This window comes from Haliotis rufescens, unplaced genomic scaffold (assembly GCF_023055435.1).
Source record: "Haliotis rufescens isolate VD_foot unplaced genomic scaffold, xgHalRufe1.0.p SCAF_2, whole genome shotgun sequence".
Classification (NCBI taxonomy): Eukaryota; Metazoa; Mollusca; class Gastropoda; order Lepetellida; family Haliotidae; genus Haliotis; species Haliotis rufescens.
In genome coordinates, this window is record NW_025963890.1 from 25772440 (window position 1) to 25797206 (window position 24767).

Below are 24767 nucleotides of genomic sequence, written 5' to 3' on the forward strand. Positions count from 1 at the left end.
AGAGATGGGATTGTAAATGATTTAGTTAATATTAAGTGGGATTATTTCAAAACTGATGATGTTGATAATATGGCTAAATATTTCACTTTCTCTGTTATGGATATATGTAATAAACGAATTCCAAACAAAACTGTAACAATAAGACCTGATGATCCACCTTGGATTAATAATGAAATACGCAAACTTATAAGAAAACGCAATCGCATTCATAAACTCGCTAAAAAACGTAATTGAGCTATCGACTGGTCTAACTTTAGGCATATTAGGAATAGGGTTGTTTCAACTGTTCGTATTGCTAAAAAGGAATATGTAGCCAAAATTGAAAACAGAATTAATAATGTATACGGAGAAAAGATTTGGTGGCGTTTGGTAAAATATTTTCTTAAGAACAGAAACAATGTCAACAGATTCCCTCCGATAAAGTATCAAGACGAGATATATGATGAAAATGAAGACATTGCGAGTGTGCTTAACAATATTTTACGGACCAAGCGATCGTTGAAAAACCAAACCTTACACTACCTAAACTTGCTAAGAAAACTGATGAATCACTTTCGTCTATTATTCTTTCCAAAAAAGAAGTTTTGGATATTTTACTCTCGATAGATGCGAATAAAGCAACAGGGCCAGACGGAATAGGAAATAAATTTCTAAAATTGTCCGCAACAGCAATATCTGATCCGCTGACAGCATTATTTAATACATCGTTAGATAAGTCAGTTTTTCCATGTATTTGGAAAGAGGCTTCAGTGGTACCTATTTATAAGAAGGGCAATGTAAATGAGTGTTCAAATTATAGGCCGGTAGCTCTTACATGCTGCTTGTCTAAAGTTTTTGAAAAGTGTGTCTTTAAATATGTATTTAATTACTTAAGAGATAATGATTTACTAGCAAATCTACAATCAGGTTTTATGCCAGGAGACTCCACTACCAACCAGCTTACTTACTTGTATGATTTTATTGCTAACGAACTAGATAAAAGTAAAGAAGTTAGAGCGTTTTTTTTGTGATATCAGCAAGGCTTTTGACAAGGTATGGCATAAAGGCATTTTATGTAAACTCAATTCATTTGGTATTTGCGGGAAACTTTTACAATGGTTCCAAAGTTACTTAGAAAATAGATTCCAAAAAGTAGTTATAAATGGTTATAGTTCAGACTTAAGACCTGTTATGGCTGGTGTCCCTCAGGGGTCAGTATTAGGACCACTTTTACTTATTATCTATATAAATGATATTGTCGATGAAATTGGAAGTAATATTAGACTGTTTGCAGATGATACTTCTTTACATGTAGTTGTAGACGATCCCGATACAGCAGCTAATTGTTTAAACACTGACTTAGCCAATATTTCCATATGGGCTGAAATGTGGCAGGTTAACTTCAACCCTAGCAAAACCATATCTGTCCAGCTCTCACGTAAAATACGCCCTACTCCTAAACCAAGTTTGAAACTTAATGATACTATAATCGAGGAAGTTAACTCCCATAAACATTTAGGTTTAATACTTCAACATGATTGCCTGTGGGACTATCATACTGATAGTATACTTAAGAAGGTTAGTCCAATGATTAATTGTCTTAGAAGCTTTAAATACCGCCTAAGTAGAAAGACCTTAGAAACAATGTATAAATCCTTTATCTTGCCAATCTTTGATTACTGTTGTCACATTTGGGATAATTGTACAAAGGAGCAAGCATCACTGCTTGAAAAATTAAACCTAAATGCACTAAGAACTATTTGCGGAGCCGTCCGTGGCACCAGTCACAGTAAACTATATAAGGAAACTAACCTAACATCACTAGAAGAACGACGATACATGTCGAAACTAAGTACTTTTTATAAAATGGTAAATAATTTAGTACCGGCTTATCTTTCTGATCTTATTCCTCAAAAAGTCTCAGAAACGAGTAGGTTCAATTTGAGAAATAGTTCTAATTTGCAAACTGTTAACTGTAAAACGGTAAATTATGCTAAATCATTTATTCCTGATACTGTCCAAATTTGGAATTCGCTATCCGACGAATATATAGATGCAGATACATTGATTACTTTCAAAAAACATATAAAGAGGACTTAAAAAAATATGATAAGTTTTGATCTAAACTACGGGTCCAGATTTTGTCAAATTGTGCACGCCCGCCTTCGACTTGGATGCAGTGATCTTAATGCAGACCGGGTCGCACGATATTTATCAGATAATCCCGCATGTAGCTGTGGCCATCATACCGAAGATGCACTTCACTTCTTTCTCATATGCCCAAATTACAATGATTTAAGACCGAATATGTACTATTATGTTAAGGGATATGATCTAAATTCAATTCTATTAGGTAATCCTGAAAGGACGTCAAAAATAAACTTAGAAGTTCTTAAATCAGTACAAGACTACATTCAGCTATCCAATAGGTTTTGTGATTTTACATAGCATCTTAAATTTATAATTCTATTCCTTGCCGTATATTGCAGTACACTATTACTACTAAAAATGAGACCTGACAGCGCCGACACCGTAGTTTCAACGTAGTTTCTATAATAAGAACATGTATACAATTGTATTCCTTGACTGTACTTTTGTCATATTATATTGTATTCTAATTCTGGAGCGGTATTCAAATAAGTTTTTGCTTGTTTACCAATCCAGTTCACAAGTTGTGAAATAAATATGTTTAAAACAAAAAAACTAAAGGAAAACAATGCGCCCAAACCGATTGCCCAGGCACATGCTCACCCTGGTGCATCCATTGCAAATGCATAAAACATACATCACTCTCAAACCAGTGCCCGCACAGACATGCCCTATCACAACAGGCCAACAAACACATAAACATAGATTCGGCCAAAATCCAAACAAGAAAATATGCACCACCTACATCCAAACCTCTCCTCCCCACACTCACACTCCACACACAAACTCCCGGATTCGGTCTGGGGCAACCACATAGAAACCGCACCCACCACATCCACACATCACCTCATACAGCTACCCACCAACTCCCCCATACCTCACACTCCCATAACATCAACACCCCCATGCAAAGCAAACAGCAAAACCACAGCCACACAACGACCCTCAGCCAAACACTCTACAGTCCCCAAGGCAACAACACTTCCCAACAAGAAAGCACAACAACAACAAAAAAACAACACAAACACAGCTACACCCAACACGCAAGCACAAACTCCACACTACAAACACCTCCACAAGCCTCCCCAATGGAAACTCAAACAATAAAAACCAACCGAAACGACGAAGACGAGTATTCTTCCACCGAGGAAATAAATGAAATAACCTTCTCAGCCCCTAAAACAAACAAAAACTTCAAGCGCAAAACTCCTCAATTAACTAGTACTAAAGCTCTTAATAACCTCACACTACTCCTAGCCTAAATGCATAAGCAAAGCTCACCAAATGCTAGCAGTAAAGCTTTTCACTCGGTATCGCAAAAACTAAAACTCACAACTCTCTCCTTCGAGTTATTTCTCTTCCAACTAAGGGAAGCTACCAATTAAACACAACCTAAAACTAAAAACAAACTAAAAACCTCTCATCCCCCAAAAATGGAAGGACTAAATATATTTCAGTGGAACGCCAACGGATTAGCCCCCCACGGCCAGGAATTAAAAGCTAAATTCAAACGAGACAAAGGTCCACACATAGTCTGTATACAGGAAACTAAATTCTCTACTAGATCTAAATTCACCCTACCAAACTATAACACAATATACGTCAGGGAAGACTTAAACTACAAAGAACTAAAAATAAACACACCAAACCTAGAAGCAAACGGTATCCAAATAACAAATAACGACCAAAACATTAATATCATAAATATATATCACTGGGTAGAAAAAAGGTCAAACCTGAGGATTTAAACACCCTCCTCCAAATAGGCAATAAATCTACAATCTTCCTAGGAGACTTTAATGCCCACCATCCTACCTGGGGTATAGTAGATAAAATAGATAAACAAGGAAAACTCATCTCAGAATGGATAGAACAAAATGACCTAATAATACTAAATAACAACAAACCTACTAGATACGACAAAATACACCACAACATGTCGGCTATCGACTTAACCATATTTAACCCAAAGTATTCAATGGGAAGTACAGACGCCAGAACAGTTTGGCACAAAATCCACGCCATTAGGGGCATTAAACGTCATAAAAAAACTCCCAACATAAACAATTCAACAAACCCCACTCAAAAAGCTAATAACGTAGCAAATCACTTCTCAGCCGTCTGTAGCAACAGCATCTTCAACCTAAAATTCCAGGAACAACTACAATCAGGAACCAAATTTACCAAAGAGCCAAAAGATAATAACCTAGAAATTAATCTCCATTTCACAATGGAAGAACTACTCCACGTCTTACAAAACAGGAAAAAGGGCACAGCCCCAGGCTTAGACCTTACTTCATATCAGATAATTAAACAATTACCACCCAAACTACTCCAAACTCTTCTAAAACTCTATAACCTCATATATCTAAACGGACAGGTCCCATCACCTTGGAAACAAGCCCTGGTCATGCCAATCCCCAAACCCAATAAACCAGCTGACCAGGCTAATTCATACAGACCAATCTCCCTAACTTCTAACTTATGCAAAGTAATGGAATCAATGGCAAAAAAAACAGGCTACAACACCACTTAGAACAAAACAACATAATAAATCCAGACCAAACCGGTTTCACTCCTGGAGGCTCAACCTTAGATAACCTCGCCCGACTAGAGCAGGACATTAAAACAGGCCAACTTAACAAACAATACACCACAGGTATCTTTCTTGACTTCTCCAACGCATTGTTTGTTTTAAACATATTTTATTGACATATATGGTCAACGGGATTGGGCAAAAGTTATCCAACTTAGGTGGCCCTTTCCCTACTCTATATGTACAGACATTGATTATACATATATATATATATACATATACATACACACATACACATACATACGTATACAGTTATACATACATATACACATAATCATATATACACACAATCATACATACTCATACATACATACACATACTCATATACATATGCACATATTACATTTATAGTAACAAAGAGAAATATATATACACAAGAACATAAACATAATGTTTGCAATAATAACATAGACATACATAAGAATTGCCTATAAACACAATTTACTTGTATATACACATTAATCCAAAATACATGCAAGACTACATATATAATTACTCAATCATACAAACAGTTATATACATGTACATATATGCACACATACACACACTACATGTACATACATATACATATACCCTTGTATAAAAGGGTTACTCGAATCTATTAGTCGACAGTATATATTTTTGAACGCTGTTGAAGATGAGGTTATTGTGACTTTCAGCTAGGGATACATCACCTTAGAGAATATTTTGTATTGTACATGTAGTTCAAGCTTTTATAATGTTAGCGAACGTGATATTTCTGTGAATAGTGTAATTGGGACATTCAAGAAAAAAGTGTATGTTGTTTTCACATGGGTTTCCACAAGAGCAGGACAAAGTATCAGATAAATTTACTTTAAAGAGGTCTGCATTTAGGGAACTGCAAGAATGCCTTAGGCGTGTATGTAAAATATTAGCTCTTCGGTTGCCGATTGAGAAGTATGGAGGTGGAGTTGCAATGGTTGTTTTAATCATATGTTTAAAATTTGATAATGATGTTGCGCTTCTGTATTCGGGGGTAACTTATTCCATAATTTGATGGAAGAAGGTATAAATGATTGTTGGTATGTAACTGTTCGTGCATGCGGCAAATTTAGATTGTTCTGATTTCGTAACTCATATCTACTAATAGTTGATACTTTGGGTGGTAACGTGTCCTGTAAATACGATGGACATAGGTTATTAACAATAGTGTAGATTGTACAAAGTTTTTTATTTTTTCCTTCTCTAAAATAGTGAATCCCATCCTGTCTCAAAATATAAACTCGATCTTGAGGAGAATTCAGGGAGACCTGTTACTATGCGAGCGGCTTCGAGTTGAATCATTTCAAGTTTTTCGGAATTTCTTGACTGCAGTTATCCCATACCTCTGAAGCATATTCTAATATAGGCCGTATGAAAACAAGATAGACTTTGGACAGGGTTTGTCTGTCAAGCAAATATTTAACGGTTCTTAACGAACAAATCATTTTGGAAGCTGAGCGGCAAATGTTATCAACATGAGTTGTCCACTTCATATCATGAGAGAGAGTAACGCCCAGTTGTTTGTGCGAGATAGATGCGCTAAGTGCGGTATAGTTATAAATAATATCTGCAGTGCGGTTTTTACAATGAGTGAACAGAATAAAGCATTCGAAATGGTTTGGCATAACGGGCTTATACAAAAACTACAAAAATAGGTCTTAAAGGTCAAATAATTAACCACATCCAAAGTTTCCTAACAAACCGCAAAATCACCGTGGGGATAGCCCAAACGCTATCGGACCAATGTCCCCTAGAAAATAGCACTCCCCAGGGCAGCATCCTAAGCCCCACGCTCTTCAATTTTATGATTAACGATCTATTCGAGGGGCTATCCCAAAAAGTAAACACATCAAACTTCGCGGATGATGGAGCCCTCTGCATCCGCACTAAAAGCATTAAAATGGCCCAAAACTTACTACAAAATCTCTAAATATAATACAAAAATGGGCTGACAAATGGGGCTTCTCCCTAAACTCAGAAAAAAACCCACAGGAATAGTATTTAAACACCACAATATGCAACCCGCCCCCCTAAACCTCCAACGAAACAACAAACCAATCAAATTTCAAAAACAAACCAAATTCTTAGGATTAATCTTCGAGTACATCTCACCTGGGATGCTCACATTAAAAACCTAGTAACCAGATGCAGCACAGACCTAAACACGTTAAGATGCCTAATCAGCTCCAACTGGGGGGCCTCTTAAAACACCCTCCTCTCACTCTATATATCACTAATTAGATCCAAACTAGACTATGGCATTGCCATTTACGACACCCTTAACAACTCTCTAATTAAAAAACTAGACTCAATCCAGTATCAGGCCCTAAAACTAATCACACGAACTCAACATGGCACCTCCTCCACCTCACTCCAGGCCTTCACAGGAGAAATGCCACTTAAACTACGTAGGGAACAACTTACCCTAAACTTCTGGGCCGCGTCCTAATCAAACCCTCTAATCGAAAACTTAATAAAAAACAATATTAGCCCTAGAAACCAAGCCCTGGCCCGGAAAAATCCACTACTTACTCCAATTTCCCAAAGATGAACCAATTACCTAAATGAACACAAAATAAATAATCTTAAACAAAACAATAAATCATCCAATATCTTCACTCCAAAACTTAAAATACCAAAAATAGACACAACATTAGCCGATACACTTAATAAACAGACCGATCCTAACATCGCTAAAACCACCACACTAGCATACATACACATAAATTGGCCAAATTGGTGTCACATATACACTGACGGATCCTCAGATCCGATCTCAAAACACACAGGTTTCGGAGTCCACATCGCACAACCAGTCCTCAGCACTACACAATCAGCAATCTAAAAAACACCAAAAATCCTCAACCTAACCGACTCCCTCAGTGGACTACAAGCCCTCAAAAATAAAAACATTAAAAACCGCCCCAAACTAATAAATCAAATACTCAAAAGCTCAAACAACTTATCTATGGCATGTACACAAATAGAGTTCATTTGGATCCCCGCCCACGTAGGAATCTTTGGAAATGAAAACGCAGTTAAAGCAGCAAAATTATCCCTTAAACTCCCAGAAAAAACTTACCCAGCTCAAAATCAGAAATCAAAAGTGTCACTAAACAAAAAATCAACAAATATGGCAAAATATATACCAAAACTCAAATAGCCAAATCGGGAAGTACCAAAAAAAAACCAACTAAACCAAAAATACTACACCCATCCACTAAATAATCACCGTAAAATAGCTAATCTACACACAACAGGAAACTGGCCACATTGCAAACAACAAGAAATACCAGAACACGTTCTCATTCACTGCACACACTACCAAACACACCGAACAACACTACAGACCACCCTAAATCTTAAAACCGCACTTACACTAGAATCAATCCTAAATCCACAAAATAAATTAGAAAAATCCAAAGCCTTAGGCATATACCTAATTAAAACAGGACTAATTAGTCGCATTTAAACCCAAATAAAATATTAAAACCAAAACTACCTAATCTAACAACCACCCAACACACACGGCTCCCTTAGTTCGTCCTCCACCCACTCTTGGCATTCATTCCAAATCTCAAAATTTCAAAATTACTATATAAGCAACCCCTAAAGCCCCCCTCCTGGGTTGCACAAACTCACTTTTCCCCTTTTCGGAAACGCATTAAATGGCCTGGCCGGGCCCGTGAGCGACATACGCTTGCAGTCGGAAAGTGCACGTTAAATCTACAATATAAGTAAGTAAGCACTATCCATTACTTGCTTGATAAAGGTGTTAGGATCTACACCGAAACGTCGCACTAATTGTAATAAAGAAGTTGTTCATCCATAGAACTTGTCTTTCTTCATCACACCAACTTCTAAATGCCACTGAATATACTATCACAACCCGAGGGCAGATTAAACTCGATCCCGACAGAGTTATTGGAGTAAGTGAACACAGGTCAGGTATGAGAGAACAACCGCCGCTATACCAGGGAGCAAATACCTTGCCACATGTTGGCGAGACTAATACTCCACAGTTGATCCATATTAATAGTTAAATCGTCAGTGACGCATTGTTTACGATACAAAGGGCAGGGACAGACGACATTTAATAACACTCCAACCTGGGAATGTTGTGATTCCCAGATACCAATATGTATATCACTTCTCACTTTAACAGATTCCGATCCTTTGCGATCCGGGGTAGAATAGGTCTTCAGCAACCCATGCTTGCCGTGAAAGGCGACTTTGCTTGTCGTAAGAGGCGACTAATGGGACCGGGTGGTAGGGCTTGCTGACTTGGTTGATGCATGTCATCGTATCCTAATTGCGTAGATCAATGTTCATGATGTCAATCACTGGATTGTCTGGTCCAGACTCGAATATTTACAGACCACCGTCATATAGCTGGAATATTGCTGAGTGCGACGTTAAACAACAAACAAACAAATCAAAGAGATTCAAAAACCAGAAAATATAATACTGAAGAAGAAATCAGAATTGATTGGTGATAACAAGAGCAATTCATGAATTACACGGATCTAGGACTTCTTTTATCGCCATCTTTACAAATGCGTTCCTATTGTACACGATGTATTGAAGGTGAATACATGTTGTTCCGACTGTAAACATTAAAATATCTACTAGGTCCTACCTACATAACAAAGGTTTTGAAACTGATCTACTGAATACGATGAAATGTGTTTGGCAAAAGTTCAAGCAATATAAATGTATAACATATAACTGTTTTATCAAGCAATCTTGCCATCACTAAACATCCTTTCTCTACAGGGCACTTGACGTGTACTGTGTAGCGTAATAAAATATTAAACATGTTCACGACTGGTGTATATGTGCATATACTTTACTTTTTCGTTTCTGTCCGTTGGCGTCGGAACTGCAGCTATGCCCGTCAGGGTTCAGGCTGAACGCATCCGGGCACTCGCACCGGTAGTCACGGGCTTCCCCGGGCTGGTCGACTGGCAGACAGAAATGGGAACAGGGGGACCCTTCACACCGATTAGTGCCTGAAATGGAAGTTCGTAATTTCGCGCATTTGTGAAAAGTGTTATTTGTTTCTAGTTTATGCTGGGGAAGACACGAGGAGAGATGTCATTTAAATACCCAGTACTGTTTTGTATGTTTGTTGTTTAACGCCGCAATCAGCAATTTTCCAACTCCATGACGGCGGTCTGTAAATAATCGAATCTGGACTAGACAATTCAATGGTTGACAACATGAGCATCGATCCACGCAATTGGGATATGATGATCAACCAAGTCAGCGAAGACCTATCCTCTATCCGGATCTTCACGGGTCTAGTTGATACTGACAAAACGAGTAGTATAGTGGAAGTGAGCCAGAACCATCATTACCTATAAAAATTTATATCATAGACTCCAGGTGGTGGTGAGCTGGAGCCAATTTAACTTTATCTCATGACTATCGTTGAATCGCATAATCATTTTGGCATAAAAAATCCCCCCTGTAGTAGCAGTATAGGTATATGAATCCTGCTCCAGTGGAAGTGAGCCAGAACCATCATTACCTATAAAAATTTATATCATTGGCTCCAGGTGGTGGTGAGCTAGAGTCAATTTAGCTGAATCTCATGACTATCGTTGAATCGCATCATCATTTACGCATAAAAAATTCCCTCTGTAGTGGTGGTATAGGTATATGAATCCTGCTCCAGTGGAAGTGAGCCAGAACCATCATTACCTATACTACTACTAAACGTGATACAGTTAATTGTACATGATAATATGCTTGTTGTGATATTCCCGCCAGTGACAGTTGATGCACTTTACTAACCAGTCTTACTAGAACCTACTTGGTGGTTGTGAACTGTGCCCAAAGATCTTGATGCCCCGGATGCCACCTTCATGCTGAGATAGCAATTGCTCCTGCCGGGGTCCAAGGTCAAGGTCAACACGCTTCACTTTTCCTGATGTAGCTTCACCCCAGTAAATACTTGTCTAAATAAACACAACAACAACGTCAATCAACAAACCAACAACAACAAACAAAAAAACAACAATATCAGACAATAATACAGCAATATCGGACACTACCGATGGTGCCTATCGATAACTACTTTTTACATTTTACATTACCGTAAGAGGCGACTAACGGGATTGGTTGGTCAGGCTTTATAATCAAAACATTCTAAACACATTTTTAACAGTGTAGGTGGTGAATAATACCATTTCCTTTTATGACTAGTTTAATGGAACTTGGGATACGTACATATCTGTTTGTCACGGAAACATATCTGCGTGTAAAATGATCTCAATCACATAGATAATGTGTATCAAAGGAACTAGCTAATTTTAGTATGCTTATTGTATGTGGAATAGTCGCTATCTGAAATAGACACACAATTCTGTTCACCTCAACCTACTATATACATAGTCGTGAGTGGAACGACGTCCAGGTGTTGACTCCTAAAGAGTGATAGGAACAAGAGTCGTTCCTTACCCTGTTGTTGTGTGTATGCACGGCCAGACCCACCGTGTCATACCTCGTCTGGAGCCTGTGTTCTTTTCTGCGGCCTCCGCCGTCAAGAAGACAGCTGGATACAGTTCTCCTGCCAGTGTCCAGCCAGTAGAGGCGTTTTGTAATCTGGTCTACAAAAATAAGAATCAGAGTGTATGGAATATAACGAAGTATTCGGGATTGAGTGCTAGAGAGTGGTTAAAGTACCACAGCACAAGTAGCATCTACCTTTCACCGACAATTGTATCTTATATATCGGGTTCAATTATATACACTAGATCAGTCTAGAGATATAGACCATTAACACTACAGTACTTTCGTTTGGAATAATTAGTGTACCCGAACAGTAATTGGTTTTATCTCATTAATGGAACCTTCCCAACTGTTGTACCTATCGCCAGACCCGTTATACTGGTAGTATTTCCCTTCACCACCACCTGTCCGTCACTCCCGTCTCGATGATACCGCTGTATCCTCACGCCAAACTCAGTCACGTACAGCCACCTGCAGGGTTTATGGTATGGTCAGTCAGCGCATGTAAGTAGACATGTTATCTTAGTTTGCCCTATCGTATAGTCTATAACAAATAGATATCTTGTTAGGTTACCGTAACATATAGTCTATACAAAGTAGATATGTTGTGTTACCTTGCCTCATGATATAGTCTATAGACATGTTGTATTAGGTGAGGTGAAATTGGGTTTAACGTCGCGTCCAAGATTATTGCACTTATATAGTATGGTGGCCGAGAGGGGACATCGCTTTCTCGCTTTCTCGCTCTATCGCTTTCTCGCTTTATCGCTTTCTCGTTCTATCGCTTTCTCGCTTTATCGCGGGGCTGATGGGGGGGGGGGGGGGGGGGGGGGTCAGCGGGGCTGATGGGGGGGGGGGGGGGGGGGAGCTGAGATTTTTCCAAGTCGCATTTCAAATAATAATAATAATAATAATAATAATAATAATAATTGATTTGTAAAGCGCCTAATGTCCATCGACAGTTGCTCACTGGCGCTGTGACAAAGTTAAAATGTAATGTCTATGTACATATGCCAACAATCAGGAGATCTATTGAAAAGCTGAAGTGAAGAAGTGGGTTTTGAGGAGAGACTTAAACGTTTCCTTAGAAGCAGAGTTTCTCAGATTCAAAGGCAAAGAGTTCCATAACTGTGGACTGCAAAAGGAGAAGGCACGGTCAGATATAGCAGAAGTAGACAGAGGCGGAGAATGTTGAAATTTTCTCACTATCTACTTAAATATAATTTAACAGTACAGACATATGTGCTTTTATAACAATCCTCGTATTTCTGCGTAAAAAAGAATTTGATTGATTTATGGCCCTATTTAGCTATTGGATCCCCCGCCCCCAGGCCAAGTTATCGAAACAAATAGCAAATAACACCGCTCAATAGCGCTGAATAGTACGTACTTCCTAAACGGCAATAGTGTTTTCCTAAAAACAACGCTTATATCAATGCTTATTCTGTTTGCGGAGTAGATGTCATCAAAGTGGGAGTCCTCACCCAAGCAATGGTAATACTACCTGATGTTCATTATGTAATTTCTAGTTTTTGGATGACATATTGTTCTCAGTAACCGTCATGTGGAAATAGATAGTTGATTGGTTTTATATTCAAGTTGGTATTTCTGATATTCAAAGTGTTCAGTGAGGTCGTCTTATCAACAGTCATTTCTGAGACATAAATGCAAAGTATAATTGCCGTATTCGACGTAATAAGCGCCCCGCTCTAATAAACGCCCACTGCGTTATTTGCTAATATAATGGCTAGTGAACAATCCCAGCACCCCTTCCGATTGATTAATGTACACAAGACTTATTTATTCGCGTATAATAAGCACTCGTTATATGCACACTTAATTATGGGCAATTAAATTCGGGAAAAATATATCTGTCGTGCATAAACATTTCAGGCTGTCAGCATAAACCACAAAATTCATCTTTCAACTCAACTTTTTTTACACCAAAATAATATTCTAATTTTGAGAGCGCCCTGGGCGCTTATTACGTCGAATGCGGTAATGTAGTCTACGCTAATTTGTTTGCATTTATTATTAACTCTAACGTTATTTTCAAGATTTACAGTACATACTATTCAAAAGAAGTTAAAGAACACCCGATTCCTTCATATGACTTTGGTTAGTCATTAGAGGAAGCGATAGAGCGATAAAGCGAGAAAGCGATAGAGCGAGAAAGCAATATTTCCCATAATGCCGTACATTAAAACGGTTTTTGCTGACATTAAGTGATCCATTCCTGTAATTCTAACCGCTATTTTGCCTCTTAGGATTAGATTTTTTAAACATCTTGTAGTAGATAAATATGTTACAAAATACACACGTAATTTTTTCTCGTTTCGCTTGTATATTTTCTTGTAGTGTAATAAATGAGCAAGATTCACAGAATACAGATAGTCACTGTTCATATTTTCATTTTGTTCATAGTATCCTCCCCTCATTCCTCAATCTTAAAACTGATAAAAAGGAGATCATATATTGACAAATAATTGTCAGTTTTATTAGCCAGTTTGTATTATTTACAACGTCCAAAGAATTATTTTTTTCGGTCATTAGATTTGGAATTGAAGCCGAATATGTGCTCGTCCGATTTCGGGATCACAATTATGTTAATTAAGTTGCATGCACATTATGCAAACAAAAGATGTACATGTACACAGTTATGTTTCCCTTACAAAATACAGATGATTTAGATATATATCTCTACCTTAAGTCACATATACGACCTTCGAGAGCATCATTAACCCGTAACCCCATTCCTTGGACAACAGAAATGAAATGCGTCGTAAATATTTTTTAAAAACAACTCGTTTCTTATAATGACTTTCGATCAAACTGTCTTCGGGAATTAAATTTAATGCTAAAGTGCTTGTAAAATATAGTTTAACTTTCCCGCCAGGAGAGACTAGATATCCAATTATAGTATAGGCTCAGACAGGAATATACATATTTATGTAGCAATTCTCTATCCATTTAAACTGTATGGTTAACAATTGTGCGTTCTGATGTGAGTTATGTAGTTATCTACTACCTTTTTACACAGACAATGAGTCGGACACACACACACACACACACACAAACACACACACACACACAAAAACACACACACACACACACACACACATACATAATTTTGACAAAACTATACTTAAGATATACATAGCATATTATAATGATAGCTGATTTAATATATGTTATAGATAATCAAAGTAATGCATTTCATATTGTTATCAACCTTAACTATGTGGCCACACTAATTATGTCTCTCCATATGTGTAGTTTACACAAGTACACATATCAACTGTGGTAACGCCACAGCGATGGGAGCAGTGGGGTAGCCTAGTGGTTAAAGCGTTCGATCGTCAACCCGAAGACCCAGTTCGATTCCCCACATGGGTACAATGTGTGAAGCCCATTTCTGGTGTTCCCCGTGATATTACTGGATTATTGTTAAAAGCGACGTGAAACCATTCCCACTCACTCACTCACAGCGGTGTTTATCAAATTCCTATATGCAAGTACATATATTTGTAGATTTGCACAAGACAAGAAACACAATTCAAGTTAAACATACATCAAATGTCAAAAAGAACATTTACGGACAACCTTATGACACACTGTAACATCATATACTACCGAAAACTAGTTATAGAACATCCAAAATTATAAGATTGTATTTTTGCAAAACAATCAGCCATGACTTATTAACCAAAGTCTTAACTTTTATATATAGTATATATTTAGATTTTAACCTGATTTATTTAGAGCGTATTGCCATGATCTACCACGCGCTTTCGGCGAGATGGTCACATACAACTGAAAAGGGCCATAAATAAATCAATTACATTTTACGCAAAAATCGGTGGATTGTTTTAAAATCACCTGCGTCTCTACAGTTAAATTATGTTTTAAGTAAATAGTGAGAAAAGTTCAACATTACCTCCCAATTGCAGCAGATATCACATGCGGCCCCTATAGTGGTCAAGAGGGGATATTGCTTAACCGCGAGAAAGCGATAGAGCGAGAAAGCGATAAAGCGAGAAAGCGAGAAAGCGATAGAGCGGGAAAGCGATAAAGCGATAAAGCGAGAGAGCGAGAAAGCGATAGAGCGAGAAAGCGATAGAGCGAGAAAGCGATGTCCCCTCTCGGCCACCATAGTATAGCGACGTGCATGCACGTGTGTGTGGCTGCTTGTACTAGTCCGGACTGATGCCCCACTCAGACACAGTATACTGACTCCGACCCTACCAGTCCTTGTTTTAGCACCTTCATGCCGAGCGCCAGACAGGGTAACAACAAGTACCATCTTTTAACGTTTTTGGTATGACGTGGCCGGGGATCGAACCTCGGACCTTCCGCTCTCCGGACGGACGCTCTACCACTAGACCACGGAGGCGGCCCATGTTGTATTAGATTGCCTCATGATATAGTCTATGACAAGTAGAAAGGTTGTGTTAGATTACCTCATGATATAGTCTATATAACAAGTTGATATGTTGTGTTAGATTGCCTCTTGATATAGTCTATAACAAGTAGATATGTTGTGTTAGCTTGCCTCATGATGTAGTCTATAACAAGAAAATATGTTGCGTTAGCTTGCCTCATGATATAGTCTACAACAAGTAGACATGTAGTGTTAGATTGCCTCATGATATAGTCTACAACAAGTTGATATGTTGCGTTAGCTTGCTTCATCATATTGTCTATAACAAGTAGATATGTTGTATAAGGAGAGGTGAAATTGGGTTTAACGTCGCGTCCAAGATTATTGCACTTATATAGTGACGTGCATGCACGTGTGTGTGGCTGCTTGTACTAGTCCGGACTGATGCCGATATATAGTGCTAGCCCACTGAGATGTGTTAGCTAGCTTCATCATATAGTCTATAACAAGTAGATATGCTGTGTTAGCTTGCCTCATGATATAGTCTATAACAAGTAGATATGCTGTGTTAGCTTGCCCCATGATATAGTCTATAACAAGTAGATATGTTGTGTTAGCTTGCCTCGTGATATAGTCTATAACAAGTAGATATGTTGTGTTAGCTTGCCTCATGATATAGTCTATAACAAGTAGATATGTTGTGTTAGCTTCCATCATCATATAGTCTATAACAAGTACATATGTTGTGTTAGCTTGCCTCGTGATATAGTCTATACCAAGTAGATATGTTGTGTTAGCTTGCCTCTTGTTATAGTCTATACCAAGTAGATATGTTGTACACGATTACTCTATCATATGGACCATCACCAAGGAAATATAATGTAAAACATGTCCTATCATATGGTCTGTCGTACCCACAACTTGGCTCTATCACCAAGAGGCTGGGTTCCGCTAGGCCAGGCCCGATAAGAGTTTTCTTCTGAGAGAACGGTGGCTCTGGCTGCCCCATGTACAGTGTGCCCCTGACGGTCTCTGTCCAGAAAACGTGGCCATGGATCCAGTCATAGGCGAGGTCTGCGGGAAAGGTCGCGCCATGGAGGGTGGAGTCGACCATCTTATAGCTTGCTAGTGTTAGGTTTTCCCCAACACTCCCACTGTAGGGGAATACAGCACGTGGTGTTATACAGGATGCAACACGTTATGTCATATATGATACAACACATTATGTTATATTTGATGCAACACGTTATGTTACAGAAGAATGACCGTTACGTTATATAAGATACAACGGGATACAACACGTTATGTTACAGAAAATACAACATGTTATGTTACAGAATATACACCACGTTGTCTTATATATGATACAACACTCTTTGTTAGATTGGATGCAACAATACGTTATGTTGCAGGTGATATTAAACGTAATGTTATAGATAATGTATTACATTATGGCAAACAAATAGTGTCTGTTTAGCCTGTCCCTTTATGATTTTCTGAGTATATACACCAACGGGGAAAAGTAACATTGCTTCATATAAAGTTCAATAAAAATAAATGTATTCTAAAATTAAATTATGCATCTTTCAATACACATTCATGAAAGCATCTCGCTTTTAAGGTCGTGATCCACAATTTGCACATGATATTCATGCATTGCGCACAATTTGGATGTTTGCGTTTTTGTTCGGAGCATGATACTCACACATGTGGTTTTTGAAATGTCAACAGCACGTGATGAGTATTTAGCTATTAGGTGCTCATAAATTCACTTTTGTTTAACTGTAAATAACGCTTGCGCAATGTCACGACTTGCTAAAAATCAACGTCTACGCGCCGTGGGTATGCTGCAAACAGGAATGGCGCAAAACGAAGTTGCCAGACACGTTAATGTTCGTGGAAACACAATAGTATCTTTTATCTACAGCAAGGGAAGACCCATGTCTTCACAAAGGCCGGTCGTCCACGTGTCAACAAGAGAACCATATTCAATTGTTGCATCAACGGAATAGATACCTAACGTAATATCACGTTGCAGCAGGATAATTCCCGCCCACATGGTGCACGTGTTGTAACATTTATGAACTGCTATGGTCGGCTGTTTCTCCAGACCTCTCCACCATGGAACATGCCTGGGGTGGGATAGTCCGACGTCTACGACAGGACCTGAACCACCTTGTAACGCTATCTTAGTTGAGCTAATCTTTGCTTGACATTTGGAACAACGTCCCCCGGGCTGTTTTCAATAATCTGATGTCTTCAATGCACCGCCGCTGCCTCGCCTGTATCAAGGCAAATGGTGATCACATCCTCTTTTAGGGCCTGTCGCTCGGTATGGGGTTTTCCAGTGATATGATGCTAAAACATTGACCAGATGAACGACCAAATATGGTGTTGTTATTTTCAATAACATGACAATTACAGCACTTTATATGAAACACGTAACTGTTTTCCGACAGTATGTCCAGTTGGAATCTTACCATTCGAGCATGTATATATGAATGATGTGATGTCTATACGATAGAAACTGTTGTCGTGTATTTATGCGTGTTGGATAATAAGAAGCGTGGTTTCCTACCAAATCACATCCGTCCGCTGAGAATCCGTCCAGCATAGCTGACGCCGTCTGACGTTCATGTCGAAGCCTTGCAGCTCACCTATCAGGCCTGGTAAAACACCCATCTCCTGGACAGGAGGCGCGACCCCCGAGATGGTTACACTGTACAGCTTCTTGTTCGTTGCGATGACAACACGCGGCGTCTCCCACCCTGCTGTTAGAAGCATGTTTTGTTTCATCCGGAGTACACGGTGTAAACATTCAACAGCACCATCTCCACACTATTTTCTATCATCTTCAAAATCAGCTTTGTTTCCATTGAACAAGGAACCTATTATTTATGGAAAACGTTCCGATATTCGTGTATTAATTCATTCGTTACTCTCGACACACCAATTGTATTTTTGTCAATATATTGACTTTGACACAGATATAAATACAACACTGCATCTCACAAATAGTCGTTTTCTGATTTCTGAAGTACATGCATATGTAAGAGATAGTGTGGTGGCATATTTACCAGTGGGGCTGACTGCTGACGCCTTCGTTGTGGGCGACTGCGATGAGGCCAGTGATGTGGATGCAGTAGTCACGGTCACAGTGGAAGGATTGCACTCCGTCTCGTCACTTCCATCAGCGCAGTCATACTCACCGTCACATCGCCACTTTCTCGTCACACACTGACCATTCCAACACCGGAAGTAGTGTGTTCCACATGTTTTGAGTTCTAAAGATATAGTTCCCGATATCAGTATTCTTCACATACCCCCAGCATTGCTACTCGTGATACATTAGTTGGTAAGAGGTGTTTCTATGTGATTTTATATGAGTCACTCACAACGTGTCAGTTAAGAGGTATATGGTAGTACTATTCATTCATACATCATATCCTATGTCGCACGTACCGCAGCTCTCTTCATCTGAGTGATCCCGACAGTCATAGGTGCCATCACATTTCCACCTGGTGGGCACACATCGTTCCCCGTCACAGAGAAACTTGCCCTCCGAACACCTGCCTACAAATATCAACACTCTACAATACAACAGGCACAGATCGTTCCCCGTCACAGAGAAACGTGCCCCCCCCCCCCCCCCCCCCCCCCCCCGAACACCTGCCTACAAATATCAACACTCTACAATACAACAGGCACACATCGTTCCCCGTCACAGAGAAACGTGCCCTCCGAACACCTGCCTACAAATATCAACACTCTACAATATTACAGGCACACATCGTTCCCCGTCACAGAGAAATTGGCCTCCGAACACTTGCCTACAAATATCAACACTCTACAATATTACAGGCACACATCGTTCCCCGTCACAGAGAAATTGGCCTCCCAACACCTGCCTACAAATATCAACACTCTACAATACTACAGGCACACATCGTTCCCCGTCACAGAGAAACGTGCCCCCCGAACACCTGCCTACAAATATCAACACTCTACAATACAACAGGCACACATCGTTCCCCGTCACAGAGAAATTGGCCTCCGAACACTTGCCTACAAATATCAACACTCTACAATACTACAGGCACACATCGTTCCCCGTCACAGAGAAATTGGCCTCCCAACACCTGCCTACAAATATCAACACTCTACAATACAACAGGCACACATCGTTCCCCGTCACAGAGAAACGTGCCCCTCCAACACCTGCCTACAAATATCAACACTCTACAATACTACAGGCACACATCGTTCCCCGTCACAGAGAAACGTGCCCCCCGAACACCTGCCTACAAATATCAACACTCTACAATACTACAGGCACACATCGTTCCCCGTCACAGAGAAACGTGCCCTCCGAACACCTGCCTACAAATATCAACACTCTACAATACTACAGGCACACATCGTTCCCCGTCACAGAGAAATTGGCCTCCGAACACTTGCCTACAAATATCAACGCTCTACAATACTACAGACACACATCGTTCCCCGTCACAGAGAAACTTGCCCTCCGAACACTTGCCTACAAATATCAACACTCTACAATATTACAGGCACACATCGTTCCCCGTCACAGAGAAACGTGCCCTCCGAACACCTGCCTACAAATATCAACACTCTACAATATTACAGGCACACATCGTTCCCCGTCACAGAGAAATTGGCCTCCGAACACTTGCCTACAAATATCAACACTCTACAATATTACAGGCACACATCGTTCCCCGTCACAGAGAAATTGGCCTCCCAACACCTGCCTACAAATATCAACACTCTACAATACTACAGGCACACATCGTTCCCCGTCACAGAGAAACGTGCCCCCCGAACACCTGCCTACAAATATCAACACTCTACAATACAACAGGCACACATCGTTCCCCGTCACAGAGAAATTGGCCTCCGAACACTTGCCTACAAATATCAACACTCTACAATACTACAGGCACACATCGTTCCCCGTCACAGAGAAATTGGCCTCCCAACACCTGCCTACAAATATCAACACTCTACAATACAACAGGCACACATCGTTCCCCGTCACAGAGAAACGTGCCCCTCCAACACCTGCCTACAAATATCAACACTCTACAATACTACAGGCACACATCGTTCCCCGTCACAGAGAAACGTGCCCCCCGAACACCTGCCTACAAATATCAACACTCTACAATACTACAGGCACACATCGTTCCCCGTCACAGAGAAACGTGCCCCCCGAACACCTGCCTACAAATATCAACACTCTACAATACTACAGGCACACATCGTTCCCCGTCACAGAGAAATTGGCCTCCGAACACTTGCCTACAAATATCAACGCTCTACAATACTACAGACACACATCGTTCCCCGTCACAGAGAAACTTGCCCTCCGAACACTTGCCTACAAATATCAACACTCTACAATACAACAGGCACAGATCGTTCCCCGTCGCAGAGAAACTTGCCCTCCGAACACCTGCCTACAAATATCAACACTCTACAATACTACAGGCACACATCGTTCCCCGTCACAGAGAAACTTGCCCTCCGAACACCTGCCTACAAATATCAACACTCTACAATACTACAGGCACACATCGTTCCCCGTCACAGAGAAACTTGCCCTCCGAACACCTGCCTACAAATATCAACACTCTACAATACTACAGGCACACATCGTTCCCCGTCACAGAGAAACTTGCCCTCCGAACACCTGCCTACAAATATCAACACTCTACAATACAACAGACACACATCGTTCCCAATCACAGAGAAATTGGCCTCCGAACACTTGCCTACAAATATCAACACTCTACAATACTACAGGCACACATCGTTCCCAGTCATAGAGGAAACAGCCGAGAAGCCACCAGGCTACATATTTAAATATTCTAGCATAACGTTGGTACACTCTAAAACTATATCCTTGTTCTATAGGAATTTATCATTTGAAACAGACTGCAATATTAAATGTCACATGACATCTGTACTTACCAGCTTGTGCAATGGCGACCAAAACCGAGAAGAAACACGCATTATGTAATCTGGACCACGGAGACATCGTAACTATGTTATAGAGTTAACATATTACAGATGAATGCATATGTGTGCCTGTAAGACATGAAACACTTCCACTAGCATGAGGCGGTGTGCGTGTAGATAGCTAGGGAGTGTGACCTCTCGCACTCATCTGTGCCGTGCTGATAGGTCTCCACCGGATATATTTTCAATTGTTGTCAAATAAATGTATCCAGTTACAATTGTCACACTTCATGGTACCAGGAACCTTTCACTAAAACCTTACACGTACAGACATAATGTCAAGCGTGGGAAGGCACGGCGTCGGGTGGCGAGCTGGTGTGGCGAGTTACTGCTTCTTCCCAGCCAGGAGCCTCCTGGCTAGGTCGAGCTCTCCGGGAGGAAGAGCTCGGAACAGTGCGGTGGTGAGGCGGGCGGCGGCGTTGCTGATGAAGAGTGGACTGAGGAAGAGTGGAAATGTGACTGACTGACTGATATAGAAGATTTGACGTGCGCTTTCCGACTGCAGCGTATTTCGCACACGGGCCTGGCCGGACCATTTAGTGTATTCCGAGAAGGGTGAAAGTGGTGTGTGCAACCCAAGAGGGGGTTTTTAGGGGTTGCTTATATTGATTTTTTTGAAATTTTTAAATTTGGAATAAATGCCGAGGTGGGTGGAGGAGGGAACTAAGGGAGCCGGGTGAGGTGGGTGTTTGTATGTTTATTGGATTTTGGATTGGTAGATTAATTAGTTTTTAGATGCGCTTAATTAGGTCTGTTTTGATTAGGAATACGCTTAGGGCCTTGAAGTTTTCTAGTTTATTTTGAGGGTTTAGTATTTCATCTAGAGTAGGAACCTTATTTAGATTGAGGTTGGTTTGTAGTGTGGTTCTGTGTGTTTGGTAGTGGGTGCAGTGGATGAGTGCGTGTTCTGTGGTTTCGGGTTGTTTGCAGTGGGGGCAGTGTCCTGTGGTGTGTCTTTTAAGTTGTTTTAGGTGGTAATTTAGGTTCGTGTGTCCTGTTTGGAGTTTTGTAATTAATCTGTCAATTTTTTTTGAGGGGTGTAGGATTTTAGGTTTGGCTAGTGGTTTTCTGAGCACTTTTTTGATTTGGCTATTTGAGTTTTGATATTGATTATGCCATTTTTTGGTTATTTTTTGTTTGTTTACACTTTTAATTTCTGATTTTGAGATGGGTAGGTTTAGGCTTATTTCTGGTATTTTGAGAGATAATTTAGCTGCTTTATCGGCGCTTTCGTTGCCGTAAATTCCTACGTGGGCGGGTATCCACAAGAAGGTTATTTGTTTGCCTGCTTTTGTTAGGTCGTTGGAGCTATAAGTATTTGGTTTATTAATTTAGGTCGCTTTTTGGTATTTTTGTTTTGGGGGGCTTGTAGTCCACTAAGGGAGTCGGTGAGAATTAGGATTTTTGTGTTGTTTTTAGATTGTTGGTTATGCAGGGCTGAGGCCATGCCCATAAGTTCGGCCGTGAATATAGATTGGTTGTTAGGGAGTCGGTAAGATGGTGTGGATATAACTGGTTGTGTGGTATGGACTCCGAAGCCTGTGTGGTTGGAGGTCGGGTCTGAAGATCCGTCAGTGTATATGTGACACCAATTTGGCCAATTTTCGTGTATGTATGCAAGTGTGGTGGTTTTAGCTATGTTTGGGTCGGTTTGTTTATTTATTTGGTTAGCTAGCGTTGTGTCTATTTGGGGTATTTTGAGTTTAGGGGTGAAGATATTTGATTTTTTGCAGTTTTGTTTAAGATTTTGAGTTTGGTGTTCATTGAGGTAGTTAGTTATTCTTTGGGATATTGGGGTGAGTAAGGGGTGTTTGCGAGCTAGAGCTTGGTTTCTTGGGCTAATGTTTTGGTTAAATAGGTTTTGGATGAGAGGGTTTGTTTGGGACGCGGCCCAGAAATTAAGGCTTAGATGTTCCCTGCGTAGATTTAGTGGCATTTCTCCTGTAAGGGCCTGAAGTGAGGTGTAGGAGGTGCCATGTTGGGTGGTGTAATTAGTTTAAGGGCTTGGTATTGTATTGAGTCAAGTTTTTTAGATAGAGAGTTGTTTAGGGTGTTGTATATGGCGCAGCCGTAGTCTAGTTTTGATCTAATTAGTGTTGTATATAGTGAGAGGAGGGTATCTTTGGAGGCTCCCCAGTTAGAGCCGGTGAGACATCTTAATGTGTTAAGGTCTTTGCTGCATCTAGTTTTTAGGTTTTGGACGTGAGCCTCCCAGGTGAGGTGTTGATCGAAAATAAGTCCTAAGAATTTGGTTTGTTTTTGGAATTTGATTGTTTGGTTGTTTAGCTGGAGGATTGGGTAGGCAGGTTTCATGTTTTTATGTTTGAATACTACTCCTGTTGTTTTGTCTGAGTTAAGGGAGAAGCCCCATTTGTCTGCCCATTGTTGTATTTTATTTAGAGATTTTTGGATTAAGTTTTCTGCCATTGTAATGCTTTTTGTGCGGATCCATAGGGCACCGTCATCCGCGAATTTTGAAGTGTTTAGTTTAGGGGATAAGCCCTCGAATAGGTCATTTATCATTATATTGAAGAGGGTTGGGCTGAGGATGCTGCCCTGGGGAGTGCCATTTTCTAGGGGACACTGGTCCGATAGCGTATGGTCTATACCCACGATAATTTTGCGATTGTTTAGGAAATCTTGGATGAAGTTTATTATTTGGCCTTTTAGTCCTATTTTTTTTAGTTTTTGTATTAGCCCGTGGTGCCATACCATATCGAAACGTGGAAACGTGAGGCTGTGACCATTATGTATATACAACTGTCAACACCCTGAAAACGTGAGGCTCTGACCAGTACGTATATGCAACTGCCCACACCTTGGAAACGTGAGGCTGTGACCATTACGTATATACAACTGCCCACACCATGGAAACGTGAGACTGTGACCCTTACGTATATACAACTGCCCACACCATTAAAAGGGGAGGCTGTGACCATTACGTATATACAACTGCCCACACCTTGGAAACGTTAGGCTGTGACCATTACGTATATACAACTGCTGATGGTCTGGAAACGTGAGGCTGTGACTATTACGTATATACAACTGTCCACACCCTGGAAACGTGAAGCTGTGACCATTACGTATATGCAACTGCAA

At 40.2% G+C, this 24767-nt stretch overlaps 1 protein-coding gene across 6 annotated transcripts in view; it reads right to left on the bottom strand.

The window, feature by feature from the left end:
- The window catches only part of LOC124128812 (low-density lipoprotein receptor-related protein 4-like), a 110710-nt gene extending 88646 nt beyond the window's left edge, over window positions 1-22064 (bottom strand). Inside the window, exons 1-9 of one of the 6 annotated variants that reach the window (XM_048399793.1) lie at window positions 21618-22056; window positions 19086-19196; window positions 18701-18907; window positions 18202-18394; window positions 16538-16777; window positions 11601-11713; window positions 11192-11340; window positions 10545-10689; window positions 9580-9738 (exon numbers count right to left, since the gene is read on the bottom strand). In XM_048399793.1, coding sequence (XP_048255750.1) covers window positions 9580-9738; window positions 10545-10689; window positions 11192-11340; window positions 11601-11713; window positions 16538-16777; window positions 18202-18394; window positions 18701-18907; window positions 19086-19196; window positions 21618-21684 — 1384 coding nt within the window. In that variant the 5' untranslated portion in view covers window positions 21685-22056. Of the gene's footprint in view, window positions 1-9579; window positions 9739-10544; window positions 10690-11191; window positions 11341-11600; window positions 11714-16537; window positions 16778-18201; window positions 18395-18700; window positions 18908-19085; window positions 19197-21617 lie in introns of all 6 variants that reach the window. The other 5 variants (XM_048399792.1, XM_048399794.1, XM_048399791.1 and 2 more) reach the window with 5 other exon arrangements.
- Between the last annotated feature and the right edge of the window lie 2703 nt (window positions 22065-24767).